Source organism: Schistocerca gregaria, chromosome X (genome assembly GCF_023897955.1).
Source record: "Schistocerca gregaria isolate iqSchGreg1 chromosome X, iqSchGreg1.2, whole genome shotgun sequence".
NCBI classification, from domain to species: Eukaryota; Metazoa; Arthropoda; class Insecta; order Orthoptera; family Acrididae; genus Schistocerca; species Schistocerca gregaria.
Window position 1 is genome coordinate 557,601,229 of NC_064931.1, and position 21,795 is coordinate 557,623,023.

At 42.0% G+C, this 21,795-nt stretch overlaps 1 protein-coding gene across 5 annotated transcripts in view; it reads right to left on the reverse strand.

The window, feature by feature from the left end:
• The window catches only part of LOC126299435 (pumilio homolog 3-like), a 158,605-nt gene that overhangs the window by 17,769 nt on the left and 119,041 nt on the right, over window positions 1–21,795 (reverse strand). For all 5 annotated transcript variants that reach the window (XM_049991339.1, XM_049991342.1, XM_049991340.1 and 2 more), the window contains 4 exons: window positions 20,751–20,905; window positions 14,859–15,004; window positions 11,252–11,410; window positions 2,865–2,955 (listed from right to left, as the gene is read on the reverse strand). In XM_049991339.1, coding sequence (XP_049847296.1) covers window positions 2,865–2,955; window positions 11,252–11,410; window positions 14,859–15,004; window positions 20,751–20,905 — 551 coding nt within the window. The remainder of the gene's footprint in view (window positions 1–2,864; window positions 2,956–11,251; window positions 11,411–14,858; window positions 15,005–20,750; window positions 20,906–21,795) is intronic.

Below are 21,795 nucleotides of genomic sequence, written 5' to 3' on the forward strand. Positions count from 1 at the left end.
CAGATGGTTGTTGTCTTGCAAACGTCCCCATCTGTTGACTCAGTGATCGGGTCATGGTTGCACAGTCCGTTACAGCACTGCGGATAAGATGCCTGTCATCTCGACTGCTAGTGATACGAGGCCGTTGGGATCCATCACGGCATACCGTATTACCCTCCTGAAGCCACCGCTTTCATATTCTGCTAACAGTCATTGGATCTAGACCAACGCGAGCAGCAATGTCGCAATACGATAAACCGCAATTGCGATAGGCTACAATCCGACCTTTATCAAAGTCGGAAATGTGATGGTACGCATTTCTCCTCCTTGCAAGAGGCAGCACAACAACGTTTCACCAGGCAACGCTGGTCAACTGCTGTTTGTGTATGAGAAATAGGTTGGAAACTTTCCTCATGTCAGCATGTTGTAGGTATCGCCACTGGTGCCAACCTTGTGTGAATGCTCTGAAAAGCTAATCATTTGCATATCACAGCATCTTCTGCCTGTCGGTTAAATTTCATGTCTGTAGCACATCATCTTCGTGGTGTAGCAATTTTAATGGCCAGTAGTGTAGTTAAAAATATGGGTCACTTTAACAAATAAGTTATTATTATGTGTGGGTCTCCCCCCCCCCCCCCCCCCCTTTGGCAAACCAAGAAAGAATGAGAATTCACATGGCGTGCCACACATGACAGAGGCCACATATTTACTTTTGCCAATTTGTTCACTCTTTCAAATATAATACAATGAATATGTAGCTAATATTATGTAGTTTTAACAAAAACATCTATTATAGTAAAATGGTCTTAGGTTCACAGAGTTTTTAAATACAACTGAGAAAAAAAATTCTAGTTCCAATGATCAAGTCCCATGCATGACAGTTGAATTTCCTTCAGTATTTCAGATACCCACCGCATACATTCCAAAAATTAATCCATGTAAATAACAGAGTTCTTTCTGGACAATTTTCAGTGGCACACTACTTGGTTATTACATTCTATTTTTAAAGCATAATAATACAAGAAGTACCATTAAAAACGGTGCAAATGTCCCACACATCACCACACTGACGCCCCCACTGACTGAAATTACCCTCCCAATCTTGCACAGAAACAGATCTCCCGTGCCTTATCTTTCCAGCCACCCACCACCTCCCAAATACCCACCATCAGGAAACAGAAGAGCATTCCTCTAATGACTCAGTACCACCCAGCACTGGAGCAACCGAATCGTTTTCTCCACCAGGGTTTTGACTACCTCTTGTCATGTCCTGAAATGAGAAATGTCCTACCCACTATCCTTCCCACCCCGTCGCACACCAAACCTATTCACTCCTGCTCCCAACCCCCTGCTCATGGCTCATATCCTGTAATAGACCCAGATGTAAGACCTGCCCCACACACATCCTACCACCTACTCCAGTCCGATCAGAAACATCACCTATCCCATCACAGGCAGGGCTATCTGTGAAAACAGTCATGTGATCTACAAGATAAGCTGCAACCACTCTGCTGCATTCTATGTGGGCATGACAACCAACAAGCTGTCTGTCTGCATGAATGGCAACTGACAAATTGTGGCCAAGTAACAGCTGGACCACCCAGTTACTGAGAGTGCTGCCCAATACAGCTTTCTTCATTTCAATGATTCCTTCACACCCTGTGCCATCTGGATCCTTCCTACCAGCTTTTCTGAACTGCACAGGTGGAAACTATCCCTGCGCTATATAGTCCATTCTGTAACCACCCTGGCCGAACCTTCATTAGTCACTGTCCTACATCTCCTTCCCTGTTCCCACCCCAGCACTACTCAAGTCTTCTATTCCACCAATGCACCCACAGTCTTTTTACTTCTCTCTTTTCCCACTCCCTTTCCTCTCCCCTCGCCCCTGTCCAACCTCATGACTGCACCTAGCTGCCCTACCCTCTCCCCACCCCATCCCATCCCTGTATGCTCCCACAAACAGCACTTTATCGTCCTCCACTTCTAACCTGCTATCCCTCCTCCTCCCCACCCCAGCCTCCTCCTTACCCCTACCACGCAGATTGCTTCTCTCATCATACACAGTTGCTTGCAGACTGGCTTCGACAGCCAGAGACCGGTTTTGTGTGTGTGTGTGTGTATGTGTGTGTGTGTGTGTGTGTGTGTGTGTGTGTGTGTGGGCGCGCGCACATGCCTGTTGTCTACTCCCAAAGAAGGCCTTTTGGCCGAAAGCTTATCTGTTTAGCAGTCTTCTTTGATCTGGCATTGATAGATAGCCTCATTAAAAAAAAATCACCGAATTCTTTCGAGTAAAATATGTAGACTAACAATATGTAGAGTAACTATACTTAAAAATAGTTTTTACACTTCTATTTTTCATGAAAAATACATATAAATAGTAAAGATTAAAGTTTAATGTCTCATCAACATATGGTTCATGGCAGACCAAATATATTTTGCATCTCCAAAAATATTTATTTATTGTGCCTACTATTGTAGTTTCAGTTCATCTCAATTTTCGATATAAAATGCACTTAGTTCAAATGGCTCTAAGCACTATGGGACTTGACATTTGAGTCAGCAGTCCCCTATACTTAAAAATACTTAAACCTAACTAACCTAAGGACATCACACACATCCATGCCCGAGTCAGGATTTGAACCTGCGACCGTAGCAGCACCGCAGTTCCTGACTGAAGCACCTAGCCACAGCGGCCGGCAATGCACTTAGTGTCCATTTCTACAGTGTCTTGTTAACACTTAGTAAATTAATTTATTCATATTAATAGGAACCCAATCATTTTTGTATGTTACTCCAATCCTATTAGCAAAGATATCATTTCATTGTTGGATATATCTAGAACTATGTTACACTCCAGAATGCATTCAGACAATCAAACTTACTTAAGAAATATGACGATGCCTGCTCTGCCTTCGACCCATGACTTGATATCCTCTTGTGCCACAGCTGACAAGAAGAATCCACTGAATGTAACTGGAAAAAAAATCAAATTCCATATTTTACACCCTCAAAAATATAATACTAAATCAGTTAAGACTTTTTATTCATGATCAGTTTGCCAATGCCCATGAATATATATATATGAGAGAGAGAGAGAGAGAGAGAGAGAGAGAGAGAGAGAGAGAGAGAGAGAGAGAGAGAGAGAGTGTTTTGGGGCTTATGGGCAGGCACTCGGTGGCAAGGTTATCAGCGCCCTTAAAGTCAGGAAAATAATCGAATGTGGCTAGAACCTGGGAAATTGTTCCACACTCATACACTAGAATCAACTACAAAATCACTCTATTTCACATGCACTAAAACAATGGAGATAAAGTAAAAGTAGCTATACATAATATAAAAACACAAGTGAAATGAGAAAGGAGCTAAAAGCAAGGCACAGATAAATATCACTGGCAGACTACTCACAAAAGATATGGGTGAGCCAGTTACCGTGTTAACACATTAAAACCATCTCCTTAAAATCTTGGGAAGGATGTTGGACAATTCAAAAAACTTTAAAACTCAAACCAACTTCATTTGAGTGTTACTTAAAATAGAGGGTAGATCTGCCAGAAAATCCACTGCAGCCTGCTGGTCGGAAAATAAAACACAGTCCAATAACATGAGGCACACAGTGATCTGTACGTCACAAGCAGTACCATTAGAGGGTCCTCTCGCTGGAGTAAAAAGCCATGCATCATACGGCTGTGGCCTACGTGAAGACAAGAAAGAAGGCCATCGTCCCGTTGACATGGCTGGAAGGAGGTATGGGACATATGAGTTGTGGGCTTTACTACACGGAGCTTATAGTCAGTCACTTTCAGCCGCTTGTCTTCCTATCGATGCATGACTTTGTACTTCAACAGCGAGGTGATATCATGCAGGGGAATGGCACAATGAAATACCTGAGGATTATGACATGCCTCCTTGGCTGCTAGATCTGCCCTTTTGTTCCCCGTAACACCCATGTGTCCTGGTATCCAGTAGAAAGACACCTCCTTTCCCAATTGTTGTAGTTGGAAGAGGGCATCCTGGATATTCTGAATTACTGTATGTGCTGGGTACAATTGTTCATGAGAGTAAAAGGCACTAAGACAACTGGATCAGGCAAGATATTTAGCACTGGACAAATGTCGTGGACAAATGTCGCATGCAAGATCGCATATAGTTCTGCATAAAACACAGTAAAACTCTTGAAGCAGTTGGATCTTGAGGACATGATCCAGGAAAATGACAAAGCAACTAACAGAGTGCCTCCTGCTTAGACCCATCTGTAAAGACAGCTACATAATTGTGGTGCTCACATAAAAAGTCAGAAAATATCAAATTAAAAAAAAAAAAGCAGGAGTGCCATCTCTCCTGTATTGTACTAAATCTGAAATAATGCTGGGCCTCGGCAGTAACCAGGGTGGTAGATGGGTAAAACCCTGAACTTGGGGTTGCATATGCTCCACCCTGAGTGACTCCTGCACACACTGCACGCGGATCCCGAATGGCACTGTGGCTCATGGACGGTTGGAGAAAAGGCATTGCAGAGGCAGATGAGCAACAGCGTGATATGTGGATGAAGTCAGAACTGTGAAGAACATACAAGCCTGATGTACCATGAGGAGCTGCTGCTAGATGATTACTGGCAGTTCCCCAGCCTCAGCACACTGACTGGGTATGAGACTGGTCCTGTAAGCACCCACAGCCAGTTAAATTCCCTGATGGTGGACAGTGTCAACGATCTTCAAATAAGAAGGCCTCAGTGATCCATACACCATGCACCCATAGTCCAGCCGCAAACACACAAGAGTCCTATAAAACTGGAGCCAACACACACTGTCCGCTCCCCAAGACCTGTGGCTAAGGCACTTGATTATGTTCAGTGCCTTCAAGGTTCCTGCTTTCAGTTCTCTCTGGTGTGGCAACCATGACAATTTGGAGTAAAAGATGAGGCCCAGGAACCTCACTGAGTCTCTAAAATGTAGGATGGTGTCCCTCATATGCAAGTCAGGCAAATTAAAAATACGATGAGAATGATTAAAATGCACATGCACACACTTATCTTAAAAAAAAAAAAAAAAAAAAAAAAAAAAAAAAAAAAAAAAAAACTGAAAACCCATCTTTGCAGCCCACTCCTCTAACCCCCGCACTGTAAGTTGCAACTGACAGCTCATTGTTGCAACACTGGAGGAGGAACAGAAAATAGCAAAATCGCCCACAAATAATGAGCATTGTACAGGACTCCTTCCCATAGACATACTGTTTATGGCTATGGCAAAGAGGGTAACACTTAAAACACTGCCCTGAGGGATACCTTTCTCCTGCTCAAAACGATCTGACAGTGAGTTACCGACTCTGGTCCTAAAAAACTGCTGAGACAGGAAAGACAATATTAAGATAGGGCAGGGGGCACGAAAGCCCCACTGTTTCTAAGCAGTGTCGTACACCTTACTGATATCAAAAAAATGCTAATAGAGTGATGTTTATGTGGGAAAGCCTGCTGAACAGCCGCCTCTAGCATGGTCATGTTGTCAACAGTGGACCAAACTCTCTGGAATTCACACTAAGAGTGGCTAAGGACTTAACTGGTCTGTAACAACCAGACCAGACAATGGTTAACCATTTGCTCCAGGGTCTTTCCTACATAGCTTGTTAAGGCAATACACCGATAAATACTGGGACACGTGCGGTCCTTTTCTTGGTTTGAGGAGAGGTATCAGCAGTGCCTCTCTCCACGAGTTCGAGAAGTTACCTGTCTGCCATATAAGATCAAAACATGTGATGAGGAGTTCCTTTGACATTGCTGGCAAATGCTGAGGTACGCAGTACAGAATTTGGTCGTGACCAGGTGCAGTATCATGAGTCTCAGACAGAGCAGATTCCAGCATCCACATGGAGACAACACAGCTGTAAGTCTCACAATTGTCAGATCTAAAGTCCAATTTTCTCTTATCTACAGTCTCATGGTAGCAATGAAACATTGATTCCTGGCTAGCACTAGCAGAGGTTTGTGCAAAATTCTCTGCCAGCATCTGAGCAATGTGTCTGGGCACTATTTGGAGACATCCCTGTTTCAGCAACAACTGTGTTTACCAGAAATCCTCCTTATGGTTTCCCCTACTTTTGAAAAACAAATGGAGTGATTGATGGGAGTCCAGAAACATTTGCCATTACCTTTTCTTGCTCTCCTGAAGGATGATCTGAATGAGGAAAGGGCCAAGGGAGGGGTTGCAGTGTTTGTCAATACCACACACCACTCCTCTGCTCCCCCCTGGCTACTGACCTGCAAGCCATTGCCTTTGAAATTCATGTGTGTCAGAGGATCACAATTTGCTCCCTTTATCTGCCTCCGCAGGATGCAATAGACTCTGAAGCTCTCACAGATCTTGTAGAACAACTGCCCAGACCATTTATCTCCTGCTGGGAAACATCAATGCCCATCACGTTTTGTAAGGCTTGACCTCTACTTGCCCTTGGGGTTGGGCTTTGGAGAGCCTCATGATTTTTCACAAGCGTTGCATCTTCAACATAGGTACTCTCACTCATTTGTGTGCTACCATTGGGTCATTCTCAACCATTGACCTCCACTTTCTGCTCACCAGCCCTTGTAGACTGTCCACATTTACCTATTTGATGGACCTGAAGAGCAGCCATCAAAATGAATGTTTAGCAGGGCTAACTGAATGCTGTTGGTGCAGATTGCTGTGTTAGAACACCACAACAGTTTCCAGGAATGGGTGGACCACATTACGTAAGTGAACCATCATGCTGCTGACTTATCCAACCTTCATGCTGCTGACTTATCCAACCCAAAGTCCTCTTGGCGTCTTCGGAGGCAACCTGTACCTTGGTGGACTGGCGAGTGCCACTCAGCAATCAGGGCCAGGCATGCAGCACTTAGACAGTTTAAGTACGGCTCCACAATGGAGAATCTCACAGCATTTTGTTTCGCAAGAGCCAAGGGTCATCAGATGCTTTAAAATGTGTTTGCTGCAAACACAAGCACAGGAAGCATTGCTGTGTTAGGAGTTTCAGTTCCTCCACATATGTCCTGAACCCATTAATGTCCCATTGTACGAGGGTCGGTCAAAAAGTAATGCCTCCCATTTTTTTTCTACTTAAAAAAATTAAGTTAAGTGAAAAATTTGAATTTGGCGCCATTCCTCAAACCTTCTTCTGCAATCCACTGCAGTAGTAACTTTCTGTGTCAACAGGTGGCAGCACAGCAGAAGTTTGTAAGATGGCCGACATCGATGTTCGTTTGAGACAGCGTTGTGTGATTGAATTCTTGAATGCAGAAGGTGAAACGCCCATACGCATTCATGAAAGACTGGAGAAGGTGTATGGTGTTGTGACAGTGGATGTCAGCACTGTTAGACGATGGGTTCGTCGTTGTAAGGAAGCTGAAGGGCAAACACCGTTGACTGACGAAAAGCGGAGCGGCAGGCCGGTGAGTGCAGTGACTCCACACAACATTCAGCAAGTTGATGACATCATTCGTGGTGACCGTCGGGTGACTGCAGATGAAGTGTGTCGCATTATTTCTCTTAGTAAAGGCAGTGTGATCACGATTATTAAACAATTGGGGTACTCAAAAGTTTGTGCACGGTGGGTTCCAAGAATGTTAACCGATCAGAATAAAGAGGCAAGGAAAACAATAGCCTCCCAACACTTGCAGCGCTTCCGTTTGGAGGGAGATGAGTTTCTGAAAAAAATTGTGACCGGGGACGAAACATGGGTGCATTTGTTTGAACCCGAATCAAAGAGGCAGTCAATGGAGTGGCGTCACACAAGCTCGCCGAGGAAGAAAAAATTCAAAACTGTGCGATCGGCAGGGAAAGTTATGGCAACAGTTTTCTGGGATACAGAGGGTGTGATTCTGGTTGATTTTTTGGAGCAGGGATGCACAATAAATTCTGTTCAATACGTCACAACCCTCAAAAAACTTAAAGCACGTCTTCAGCGAGTTCGCCCAACAAAATCAATGGCAGATGTTCTTCTTTTGCATGACAATGCAAGACCACATACCAGTCGTCACACCTCTGACGAGATTGTCAAAATTGGATGGGAAGTTTTGCCTCATCCCCCATACAGCCCTGACCTGGCACCATCAGGCTTCCATCTGTTCGGGCCACTAAAAGAAGCTCATCGTGGGATTCATTTTGAAGATGAGGAGGCCGTCAAAACATCCGTGCGTCAATGGCTTAGGAAGCAGAGCTGTGATTTTTACCGTGCTGGGATACATGCCCTTGTTCAAAGATGGACCAAAACTGTAGAGATGGGCGGAGATTACATTGAAAAATGACAAAATCATCCTCAATGTTGTGGTTTTCAACCTATGTAATTGCATTTCAATTTCCTGACAATTAAACGTAGAAAAAAAATAGGAGGCATTACTTTTTGACTGACCCTCGTATAATGGGAGCCATCTATCATGGTGTAGTACTTTAAGCTTGACTTTCTGCTGGGGCAGCAAGCCCACAATGGGTGGAGGCTCAATCTTCAGCCGAAGTGATTGCCTCAGTCTGACATCAAGTTCCATTGCTTCCGAAGAAGATTTGGGAGAGATGTCAGACAGGATGACATTGAAATCATCAGACTGCGTACCTCCTGTCTCCATCACTGGGCAATTCATCACCTTCAACTCCGAGTTTTTGGTCTGAGGCGGCTTTGGAGCCACAACTATAGAAGTGGTGGGGGTGGGGTTGGGAGGGGGGGGGGGGGGGTTTGGCAGGCTTGAAAGGAACTGCAGCAGCACAAGCGCATTAACAACTGCAGGTGCTAGTGCTGATACAGCAACCTCCGTTTGTGTAGTGGCATCAGTTTTCTGCTTCTTGGCTTCACAATATGGGATGCACTTTGTTGTTTTGATCTCCTGGATCTTCCATCCCTGCAGTCCCTACTTCACATTGAGTGATTGCTAGAGCAGTTAAAACACTTTGGTGGAGAGAAACAACCAACTCCATAGTGGGCAGCTTTACCACATTTCCCACAAGTGGCATCTCCTTTACAACCGACAGCAGTGTACCCAAAGTGCTGGCATTTAAAACACTGCACTGAGTATGGGAAATAAGGCTGTACACTTAGGTGTAGGAAACCTGCCCTGACATGCACTGGTACTTTGGTGCTGTTAAAAGTTAGGTCTGACTCAACAAGATCACCATCTACCAGTTTCGTAATGTTTTCCACATCAACAATGCCTTCCCGGGACCACTCTGCTATCAGTTCTTATTGGAGAAAGTCAACCAGATTTCTGAAAGTCTCAACACCTTTGCTGTAATTCAAGGTGTTGTGCAGTTCAGTTTCATTTGCATACTCCCCAAGGCATTAAGCTTTTTGGAGGGTCTTCATTTGTTGGTAATTTGAGGTTTTGACCAACAGAATCCCATTTCGCTAACACTTGATGGATTTTAATGTTCGAGCAAGGCCCTCCAAAACTTTTTGTATATTAAATGGTGAAACTTTGTTGAAACACCCCTGTTCCCTTTTAACTATGATAAACACATTCTGTGAAAATGGATATGTTCTGTTACAACTGACTGAGTGAGGAGGACAGACTATCTGAGCACTCTTGTTAGACTGGGTGTTGTTGCCTTCCAGTTGCCCACCCTTTCCACTGGGAGGTGGAAAAGAAAATTTCAGAGCATACAGTTTGGTCCTATGAGCAGCTAGGGAAAAAAGGGCCCACTCAGACAGGGCCCCGTGTGCCTAAATAAGCCTTATACAACTGAGGTGCAGCAGATTCCCCAGAGGTTTCCTGCTAATGACTGTTCCACCTCAACAGTCACGCATCTCATCGACACTTGGTACACCTTAAGATGAGGATTTTTTTTTATAGAGATTTTTACCAACTTCATGGTCTGGGCTGTCAAGTGAAGATATCCGTCCCTGTGACACATAATGTTACACTACAGCATCACATGATGGTCCCTGAAGTATGCCTGGAGTTTACAGTGGCAGAGGACTGTCAGCACTTACCAGTCCCCAGCTCAGGAATCCTGAAGTCGCCAGTCAGCAAATGAATGGTCAGCCCTTGAGGGCATAAAGAAGCAGACTCCCCCCCCCACAGGGGTTGCGTGAACCTTATAACTGTATAATGTCTTGGCAGCTATAAGAACCCAAGGTCAGAACATAGTACGAGTGTGAGCAATCTTTGATGTGAGGATGCATGTTAAAACTGAAGAGGATGCTTTAGAATTGGGGGGAGAGAGAGGGGGGGGGGGCAATAGTATGCAATTCAGCATACATACCTTTAAAAAAAACTGATTTCACAAAACAAGGGCTCCGAAGAACAACACAGATATAAAACCATAGTGCAAAGCTGCCATAGCAGGTAAAACAACAAATATAAACAGACTAATGGTAAGTATTGCTCACCATCTTTCGGAATTCCTCCATTATAAAGTCAAACAAGACAGTCAATATAAGCTGCAGCCAACATTTACTTCATTTTGTCATGCATCACTTTGTTTGTCCCCCTCTTCATCCACCACTACTTGGTTCATTTCTATTAACCACTTTCTGTTTCCTTACTGATCAACACCACTGAGCCACTCAAACTGTTCGATGGCATGCCTAAATTATTCTCCTGTTTTGCTTCCATGCATATCACTGCTTTTCAAATTTGTTTTCCCTTACCCACCTGTCAAGCTTTGATGTACCCTCCCAAAATCCATCTACTAAAGTTTAATGTTGATTACAACATTAATACTGTTAACACACACTTTCTTTGCTGTTGGGTTTCAAATAACAATAATGTTTGGTCAATAAACACTGATCAGATTTTAGAAGGAAAATGTTAGAAACTGACAATTGTTTTCTATAAGGAAACTTCCCAGAATTTGTGTAAGGTAGTTACAGAAATGTCAGGATTGCTGGATAAGAATCTGAAACATGATTCTTTGAGTTCCAAATCTGGAACTTCATTATTGTGTAGAAAAAGGTACTAATATTGGTGTGTTCTCTTGTGTACTGTGAACTTTCTTGTTCCAAAATGCAGAAAGGCTCCAAATTTAACAAATAAGGGACTCTTAACACAGTACCCTATTTCAATTAAGTGACTGTTTCCTCCTTTTCCTTTTCATATCAAACGCTTGGAGTTTATGGTCCCACTTAGTGCATTGATCTTCTAAGTGGAAACCATTGGTGAAAGTATTTCAGTGCAATATGCAGACACCTATTGAAAACTAAAGAGATAACTTCTTTTCTATTAGAAAATTGGCACTGCAAGCAACAAAAATCCAATAATGGTTTTACAAATATGTTACAGTTACAGTAAAAAGGAAATAGTATGTGCTCTTACTTTCATTCTCTTGAAGACGCTGTTTGTCTGACTTTATCAGTTGTTTCAACAGCCATTCCAGCTGTGAACTGAACTCTGGGCCCCTGTCTACCAATACTCCAGGTTTTTCCTTGCACACAAAGTGTACAATGTTTTTCAGCACTTTCTCTAATTCAGTACCTGCAAAGAAAAATAAGACAAGTGGATAATATTCATGAAGAGTATGAACTTTGTATGAAAATAATTAGAGAAATGAAGCCTCAGATATAGTAGCAGGACAATTAACACTTCATCATACAATTATGAGCACTGGTGTGCTCACATGGAAATTGAGCTTTATGAATATTATTCACAAATAGCATTCTTAATCACTATGTATTCAAGTTTACACATAACAAGCAGCCATGAATGAGATTCTTCAAATAATTTTCCATTAAAATTAACAATTTATCATATTTATGTATGATTTTACAAAGAGTAATTCAGTGCAAGAGGCTAAGTTCAAATTATGTTTTCCATAAAACAGTACTCAGTAATTTCTCACTCAAGACCATGTTGAGTTCCAAATTCAGTTTCATCAAATCTGTTCTGTATTAGTTAGCATTATGATACATATAGCTGCAGATAGTTATATTTTATTTTAAAGTGTGAGATGGACTAATTTGTATGGATCCTTTTATTTCTGACTGCAACTGTGTTGCAGTTGGCTTTTCATATTTACATGTATATTTCTGTTTTGGGGTAAATTATCACTCCATTTTTATTTTGCTGGTTAGTTATAAAAGACACCTATTCTGTGTATCATGTTACAGGTAATGTTATAGGCTTGACAATTTTATGTGGGGTGAAAGAATGAGGAGAAGGAGGGGGGAGGGAGGGGGGGAGAGACTGTTAACATATGAAACAAAATTTTTATACCTTCAAATTTCACATCACTAAAATCAAAAACAGTTAGACCAAAACAATTCAGTTGTATACAGTAGTTTTAAAGGTAACACAGGAATAATAAACAGTATAAGCAATTGGTCAATTGTTGACAGACATGCACATAAAAAACTGAAAATATATTACTTGATCTTTAATTAAAATGACTTACAAGAGCATTTTCTTCAGTCAGGTATCTAATCTGGTGGGGAAAAGAACATCTTGTATATAGACAAATAAATTGTGAACAGTATGAATGCTCCAATACAGAAAGAAAACAAATATTAAAAATGATCTTTTCAAAGGAATACACAGAGACGTTACACAAGATCCCAACAAAGAAAGCCAATGTAAGATCCTTTCCTTTACTTTTCTTTCAAAAGACAAACAGTTAACAGCCCAACCCAAAGTTCATGAAAGTTTGTACAATCTTACACCACGAGTGCCACATTTCATTAAAAAGTCCTAAGTCTGGCTCTAGATTCCAATGTGGTGCATAAACCATGGAAAAATGGAAATAAAGTCCCATACTGCTTGACAGAGCGTAGGGGAATGATACAGGAGACCCGCACCGCCGTACTAGGCAAGGTCTTAATGGAGGCGGTTTGCCTTTGCCTTCCTTCAACCGTAATGAGGATGAATGATGATGATGATGATGACACAACAACACCCAGTCATCTCGGGACAGGTGAAAATCCCTGACCCTGCCAGGAATCAAACCCATGACCCCATGCTCGGGAAGCGAGAATGCTACCGCAAGACCAGGAGTGGTGCACACATAAACCATAACTAATTTAAAATAATAAGCATTGGTTCTCTCACAGACAGTACACAACCACCTGCTAAGTACAGGATTTTTTAAAAAAAAAATTATTATTTATTTTTTTAAGGGGGAGTGCAGTCGATAAAATTTTTATGAATAATATGTCACAGTAGCTGTCAGTACATGGACTAAAATACTCTTTTAGTTTTGTACTCTTCACTACTGCATAGTGTGAGCTATGTAGCTATTTTCAGCTGCTTAGTAAACCCGTCAAATTGGATTACACTATTCTTTATATTTGCTATAGTGTACTACATAAAACAAAACATTATTACTGTAAAATTCATAATTATGACACTGTGAATTACTTTCATTTCAAGAGAAATGTAAATATGACCTCTTTATGAGCCCTGGACGAAGAATAAGGAAAGCAATAACCTTTCTTACCTTCCTGCCATTCATTCATGCACCATGTCACAGTTGCTGCTGAACAAATAAAGATAACTAGGATGCTATGATTCTTCAGTTTCTCACAGTTTCTTTGTTGACTGAACAGTCCACAGGTGTACTGCCATTTCATTGTGACCAATGGGCATAATATTTCAGCAATCTGCCAAGTCCACCCCAAGGGTGCAGTCGAGGAGGTTATTGCTCTTTATTTTCTTCCTAATAATGTGCCGGTGTACAATGAGAAGGCAGTGACTGCCTCTTTCTCCATGTCTTTGTCTGTCTCCAAAAGCAGTACTATAGAGAGGGCTGCACACTGCGCACAATCTGTTATTCCAAGTCACTCTTTTTTCAGGATATGGTACTGAGGTGTTCCAGTTCCTGTGTGCTAATATTTTAGTATCCTGTTCCTCTTCGCATGGTGATGGCAGCTGTGTGTGTGTGCAAGTACAAGTCAATGTGTGTTTTCTTCCGATACATACTGTGACCCAGAGTGCCATCTGCTCTGCTCTGGACTTTATGTCAAGGACAGGTAATCTTCATTCTTCAAATGGTGACCAAAACAGAATGCAGACCACCATTCCTTGATGTAAGGGTCAAGAGAAGAGATGACTGCACCCTGTGCTACTGTGTCTATCTGAAGAAAATACACACTTACCTGTATCTGCATGCAGATAGCTGCCACGACCATCAGCTATGCAGCTGAAACTGTGCAGTGGTGCAGAGCACTAAATAAAAGGATATTTCAATGTATGTAATGACAGCAACTGCAGAAGATTGTTGTCATTCCAAAAATAAATGTAAGTTTTCACAGTGGCTAACACTTGGTACAAATCTGTGAAGTCCCACATCAGTTTTCTAAACTCAAATATGCTGTGATGTACAATTAACTGTTTGCCTTAAAAGTTAAGAGAATAACAACATTTGTGGCAGCCAAACATTTATGTATCAAAAGTCTTTGGTTTGTAAGCAATGTTCAGTCCCCACCTTCTCAATGTTGTTTTGTACATCCCCAAATATCCCTTTACTTACAGACCTGAATATATATGAGCAGATACCAGCAGTAACTGCACTTGAAGGCAAACAAGTTAGCTGCTTATATTCCTTTGTCTTTAGCTGCACATACAATCATTATGGTTCAAATGGCTCTGAGCACTATGGGATTTAACATCTAAGGTCATCAGTCCCCTAGAACTTAGAACTACTTAAACCTAACTAACCTATGGACATTACGCACATCCATGCCCGAGGCAGGATTAACCTGCGACCGTAGCAGTCGCGCGGTTCCAGACTGACGCACCTAGAACCGCTCGGCCGGCTGCAATCATTAGCGACTAGCCGTCGCAAGTGAGATTTCTTACCCAAAAATTAAAAACAACCTTTTTCTTTTAACAACAATTGCTTCCATCATGACCACGATTTTGTCCTCAAGAATGTCTACCATTTTTCTGGCCCTCCCGCAAATGCAGCAAAATATTACATTTTACCACTCACCTTTGCTGACACAAATTGCTTCATAACACAACACAGTTCGACGACCATCAGATATCCAGTAGGATAGATCAGTGTTGATATCTTCCAAAAGAGGATTAATGAAGGGCTCTAAAAGCTCTGCATGTCTTACTTCATCAGACTTCTTCCTAAAAAACACAAAATATAATGTAATTATGAGAAAATTACAAATATGAAAATAGTGCAATACACCTGAAAACAGAAATGATGCATGTTGCTGAAAGTGCCTCGGAATCTCAATTTGATATTTTTTTAACCATTCCAGTAATCACCAGCCAAACCACCACACATACTAGGAGTATGTTTATTAGCCGTTTTTATTGTCACTTCAAGTTACAATGCCACAAATCTTACAAATCCCACTATGAATTCTGAAATATTCTGAGTAACTCGTATGATACTTATGACACATAGTTACTATGAAGTAACTGTATATGTGCAAGAACTTACACAAAGTCAGTGTGAAATAAAATAGAAAGAATGGGTCATTAATAGCGTCCACAGAATAAATACCAATACCGTGACAACATTTTGAAATGTTATCAGAATCATCATTTTTCATTTAAGAAAATGGTAATTAATGCTTTCTAATCAGTAAGTGGTGTAGCGGCACACATTTACACTTAGGAAGCTGTAAAATTTTTCTCAGTTGCTTTGATGCCCTGCCAAACACATTCCCATGCTGGGAAGCATGCCATATGTTATGCTGTGCTCAGTTGCTGTTTCAGGCCTAGTCTTATGAGTACACTTAGTCTCAATTATATGTCAACACAGAAATTAATAAAGACTTTATAAAGCCTTTCAAGATAACAATATTTAGCTGTTTTACGAGTTACAGTTTCACACTTGTAATTTCAGAAATATTAAAGTAGCCAAAGAAAACTAAAGTTTATAACTTCCAGTTACATTCAACATTGAGACACTTTGAAATGTTTTTGTAAGTACATCAAATGATGGCAAAACTCAATACTTAGGTACCAAAATAATTAATTACATAACATTTTGTTTAACAGAATAAATTACATAATGTTCTTGGCTCTTGCAAAAAGCAATTATTTTTTAGTTAGTTTGATATTATTATTATTATTGTCTGTTATGCTTCCTTAGTGATGGAACGAATGCAGCATCCTTGTGAAGCAGGAATCACGGAAACTGTGAATGTCTACGAGAGAGAGAGAGAGAGAGAGAGAGAGAGAGAGAGAGAGAGAGAGAGAGAGAGAGAGAGTAGTAGTCTGATTGTGCAGCCTTCATGTGAGTCATACACGTGGCAGGGAGAGGTGGGGGGTGGGAATGCTAATTGTATCGTAGCCAGTTTTCTGTATTGTTTGAAGGATTCCGCACCCCCAAGAAGAGGTTCTCACAGTACAAACAGTCACCTTGCATTCTCTGTTACGACCACTTGTGTGCTGCTGCATGAAGAAGTGAACTTGACGATACAAAATGCTTAAATGTAAACGTGTTGTCCTTTCTATGAGGGACAAGTACGAGATTATTACTATATATATTCCTACTAAAGTTGCCTTTGTATGTTACTTTGTGATACTAAAAGAGATGCCTGTCTTTATGAATAAATTTACTATACAGTACTTCTTTTTGGCAAATAAACATGTACAGTTCAATTATCTGAACAAACCAGTTTTCCGAACACCCATGTCCCCCCAATTACTTCGGATAATCGACGCTCTTCTGTACTTTAATAAATTGCAGAAAAAGTAAATGATTCTTTTGGTCAATACGTGGATATTAGTTTTTAAGGCAATAATTTATAGTTTCATTTTATGGAATTTATGATAAATCTATAGCCTCAAATTAAGCCCTATCACTGCAAGTGCCAACTGCAGAATCATCACAACCTGTAGTCCCCAGACTTCAGGTCACAGATGCAGTTGATCTTGGACTTAAAAGACATGACTTTCTTAGTAGACAAATAGGATGTTGAGAAAACATCCAAAATTGGCAGCAGTTATTGCTCTGTGAAACATATGTAAATACAGGAAAAAAGTCCTGAACCAAGACAGGAAACCAATCATAACATATTTTGAAGTGGCAATTTCTACCCAGATTTGCATTCCTACCAATCAACATGATCTAACATCACAGGCGCTCAGTTACAATGGCATGTAAGTGAGTAAGTTCATAATACACTCCTGGAAATGGAAAAAAGAACACATTGACACCGGTGTGTCAGACCCACCATACTTGCTCCGGACACTGCGAGAGGGCTGTACAAGCAATGATCACACGCACGGCACAGCGGACACACCAGGAACCGCGGTGTTGGCCGTCGAATGGCGCTAGCTGCGTAGCATTTGTGCACCGCCGCCGTCAGTGTCAGCCAGTTTGCCGTGGCATACGGAGCTCCATCGCAGTCTTTAACACTGGTAGCATGCCGCGACAGCGTGGACGTGAACCGTATGTGCAGTTGACGGACTTTGAGCGAGGGCGTATAGTGGGCATACGGGAGGCCGGGTGGACGTACCGCCGAATTGCTCAACACGTGGGGCGTGAGGTCTCCACAGTACATCGATGTTGTCGCCAGTGGTCGGCGGAAGGTGCATGTGCCCATCGACATGGGACCGGATCGCAGCGACGCACGGATGCACGCCAAGACCGTAGGATCCTACGCAGTGCCGTAGGGGACCGCACCGCCACTTCCCAGCAAATTAGGGACACTGTTGCTCCTGGGGTATCGACGAGGACCATTCGCAACCGTCTCCATGAAGCTGGGCTACGGTCCCGCACACCGTTAGGTCGTCTTCCGCTCACGCCCCAACATCGTGCAGCCCACCTCCAGTGGTGTCGCGACAGGCGTGAATGGAGGGACGAATGGAGACGTGTCGTCTTCAGCAATGAGAGTCGCTTCTGCCTTGGTGCCAATGATGGTCGTATGCGTGTTTGGCGCCGTGCAGGTGAGCGCCACTATCAGGACTGCATACGACCGAGGCACACAGGGCCAACACCCGGCATCATGGTGTGGGGAGCGATCTCCTACACTGGCCGTACACCTCTGGTGATCATCGAGGGGACACTGAATAGTGCACGGTACATCCAAACCGTCATCGAACCCATCGTTCTCCCATTCCTAGACCGGCAAGGGAACTTGCTGTTCCAACAGGACAATGCACGTCCACATGTATCCCGTGCCACCCAACGTGCTCTAGAAGGTGTAAGTCAACTACCCTGGCCAGCAAGATCTCCGGATCTGTCCCCCATTGAGCATGTTTGGGACTGGATGAAGCGTCGTCTCACGCGGTCTGCACGTCCAGCACGAACGCTGGTCCAACTGAGGTGCCAGGTGGAAATGGCATGGCAAGCCGTTCCACAGGACTACATCCAGCATGTCTACGATCGTCTCCATGGGAGAATAGCAGCCTGCATTGCTGCGAAAGGTGGATATACACTGTACTAGTGCCGACATTGTGCATGCTCTGTTGCCTGTGTCTATGTGCCTGTGGTTCAGTCAGTGTGATCATGTGATGTATCTGACCCCAGGAATGTGTCAATAAAGTTTCCCCTTCCTGGGACAATGAATTCACGGTGTTCTTATTTCAATTTCCAGGAGTGTATTATGTTGTTCATCCAAATGCTTAATCATATATTTCTGATTATACTGTACAAATACAATCAGGAAAACAAAGCAAAGAATATTTACTAATTACAGGGCACTGTAAGTTAACAATCATTCCCAGTGATGAAAACAATCTTAATGTTAAAATCTCAGTCATAGCAAAGAAATATTACAGAGGCCCATACTCTGTGTGGATTATTGAAAAATAATGTATTCCTAAATGATGAAAATAAAGGAATTTCTACATTGAAGTACCTTCAAGCAGCATAAATATTTAAAAACCATCCTCCTAAAATTGTTGAATACAATGAGAAAACATCCACATAGGCAGGAATGTAGTGTGGCAAAAAGCACAACAATTGCCCTAAACATCAAGGCTGAATATTCAGGGTTTAAAATGGCTCACTGGAGTGATTAAAATAAATCAGAATCAAATACAGAACTTTATACAATTTAATGGAGGCAAAGAAAGAAGGACAACACTGTTTTCTTTTAATAATGAAACTTCCACCTCTAATAACTGCAATGCTTAGAATTACCCAGTGTTTGAAGAACATAAATGTACTACTTTGCACTTATCTTGTTAACACCAATACCTGGATGGCTGCAGTAACTTTTTCTGGGATTTCTTAGAAGATTGGCTGTTACAATGAGTGCAGAGGAAGAAAACTCATTCACATTATTGACACGAACCCTTCACATTTCCCAGGCATGTTAATGTTGATGACAGAAAGAGTAAAAGTAACAGACACCTCATAGTCCAGGCACTGAGTCATCCATAGGTGACTAAACGAGACTTAGAACATTGCTAAGCTTTTGGGTGAGCTGCTCTTAAGAGCTAACATACATTTACAAAGACAGCTGGATGGCTACATTGTCCTGGCCAATTAAGATGTGCCAGCACTGCAGCTTGACTATTTTTCCATGCTAATTGCCCATCAAAGGCTGTTTGGGGACCTACTCTCTAACACCTAAACACAAAATAGCTCTTGAGGAGAGATTAATTTCAGTTCCTGGGAGAAATGAAGTAACGAAAACGAGTATTTGAAAGTCTATGTACATGCATGTTGTTCCATGGACTCCAGTTATGACAGAGACTGTGTCGAACAGTTTTGCAAATCCAGAATGAAATTTTCACTCTGCAGCAGCATGTACACTGATATGAAACTTCCTAGCAGATTAAAACTGTGTGCCTGACAGAGACTCAAACTCAGGACCTTTGCCCTTCACAGGGAAGTGCTCTACTGACTGAGCTACTGGAGCATGACTCATGGCCCATTCTCATAGCTTTGCTAACGGTGGTAAAGGTGTGAGGATGGGTCGTGAGTCGTGCTCAGGTAGCTCAGTCAGTAGAGCACTTACTCACAAAAGGTAAAGACCTCAATTTCGAGTCTCTGCCTGGGACACAGTTTTAATATTCCAGAAAGTTTCAGTTTTGCAAATGCTGGTTACGTTACAGCATTGGTAGCAGAAGACAACAGTGACAAGAATGGGATGCCACCATACATCCTTCATCAAGTGCGTCATTTCTTTTGTTGAGACACACTTCCACACCTAAGATGGGTGGTCAGTGAGATGTGCCATGCTCCTGTGAAGTTTATGTCAGAGACAATACACTGCTGTCCAGGGAACAAGTATGCATTTGCAACCTCAGCTACGGAGGCAGGTTCCTTATGAAGGAACAAACTGAAATAGACAAAAGGTGCTGTTGCTCATGCAGAAGTGGATAAAGTTTCAGCTGTGCAAAGATTCGAAACTATTGGGAGCAATTTTCCTCCTCCATTGGAGATGAGTGAGTTCTTGCCAGTATTGACCAGCTGGAGAAACACCATCATCGGACACACACACACACACACACACACACACGTACATTTCCTTATTCTGCCAAACAACACATTATAAATATATTTCCTTGTTCCGCCAAACAGTTCAAAATGAGACTGTAGCTCAAAGTTATTTGCGTATAAGGGCAATAAAGAATTGTAGTGAACATGGTCCATTTGCCAAGCATTCTCGGCATGTATCTATATACTATGAAGCAGTCCTTGTGTGTTCACAATCGTGAGTCAAAGGAAATTTAACATCTGAATTATTTTCTTCCACTGTAAATAATCAAATGTAAAGGGTCAACTGAAGACTTTTGCACTCAGCACTATGTAAACTCACTGATTCCATGTAAATATCAACTTACAGATGATAATAAACACTAGATTACATTGTAAGTACTTTCCAAGATTGCAACTCTACACAATTCAGAAACTTTTCACATTCGGAAGATGATATATCATTTTGATAACAGTACTTACTTAACAGCTATGGAATCTCCCATCTTCAAAAGACTCAGATATGATGATGAAAAATGGCGTGGGCTTCTTGGTGCCAGTATATGCATAATAATTTTCCACCCATAGTTACTGTCAACAAACTCTCTCAGATCTTTAAGAACATCTTTCACAAGTGTCTGTAAATACAAATAAAATAAGATTTTAATATAAATACCAAAATGGCTCAAATGGCTCTGAGCACTATGGGACTCAACATCTTAGGTCATAAGTCCCCTAGAACTTAGAACTATTTAAACCTAACTAACCTAAGGACATCACACACACCCATGCCCGAGGCAGGATTCGAACCTGCGACCGTATATAAATACCACAGTATCCCACAAGAACAACCATACATACATTTGTATATGCTGAGAAAGGAATCATGAAAGTAGGTTTTATAAACACAAGAGGCCTTGAAAAATCAGCGTGTTTCTCAGAGATAATATAATGACAAGACATGAATGTTGAAAACCCAATTCTGACTTGCAATACTTTTCCAGTGACAGACGTGGACCTGTCCATAATATTTTGTAATTTAATGCAGATTAAAACTGCAGAAAAATTGCAAACAGGTAGAGAATAAATCGAGACAGAATGCAGATAAATTGAAACAATGAATGGTTCCCTAGAGGTTAAAAGGATAAAATACACTCCTGGAAATTGAAATAAGAACACCGTGAATTCATTGTCCCAGGAAGGGGAAACTTTATTGACACATCCCTGGGGTCAGATACATCACATGATCACACTGACAGAACCACAGGCACATAGACACAGGCAACAGAGAATGCACAATGTCGGCACTAGTACAGTGTATATCCACCTTTCGCAGCAATGCAGGCTGCTATTCTCCCATGGAGACGATCGTAAAGATGCTGGATGTAGTCCTGTGGAACGGCTTGCCATGCCATTTCCACCTGGCACCTCAGTTGGACCAGCGTTCGTGCTGGACGTGCAGACCGCGTGAGACGACGCTTCATCCAGTCCCAAACATGCTCAATGGGGGACAGATCCGGAGATCTTG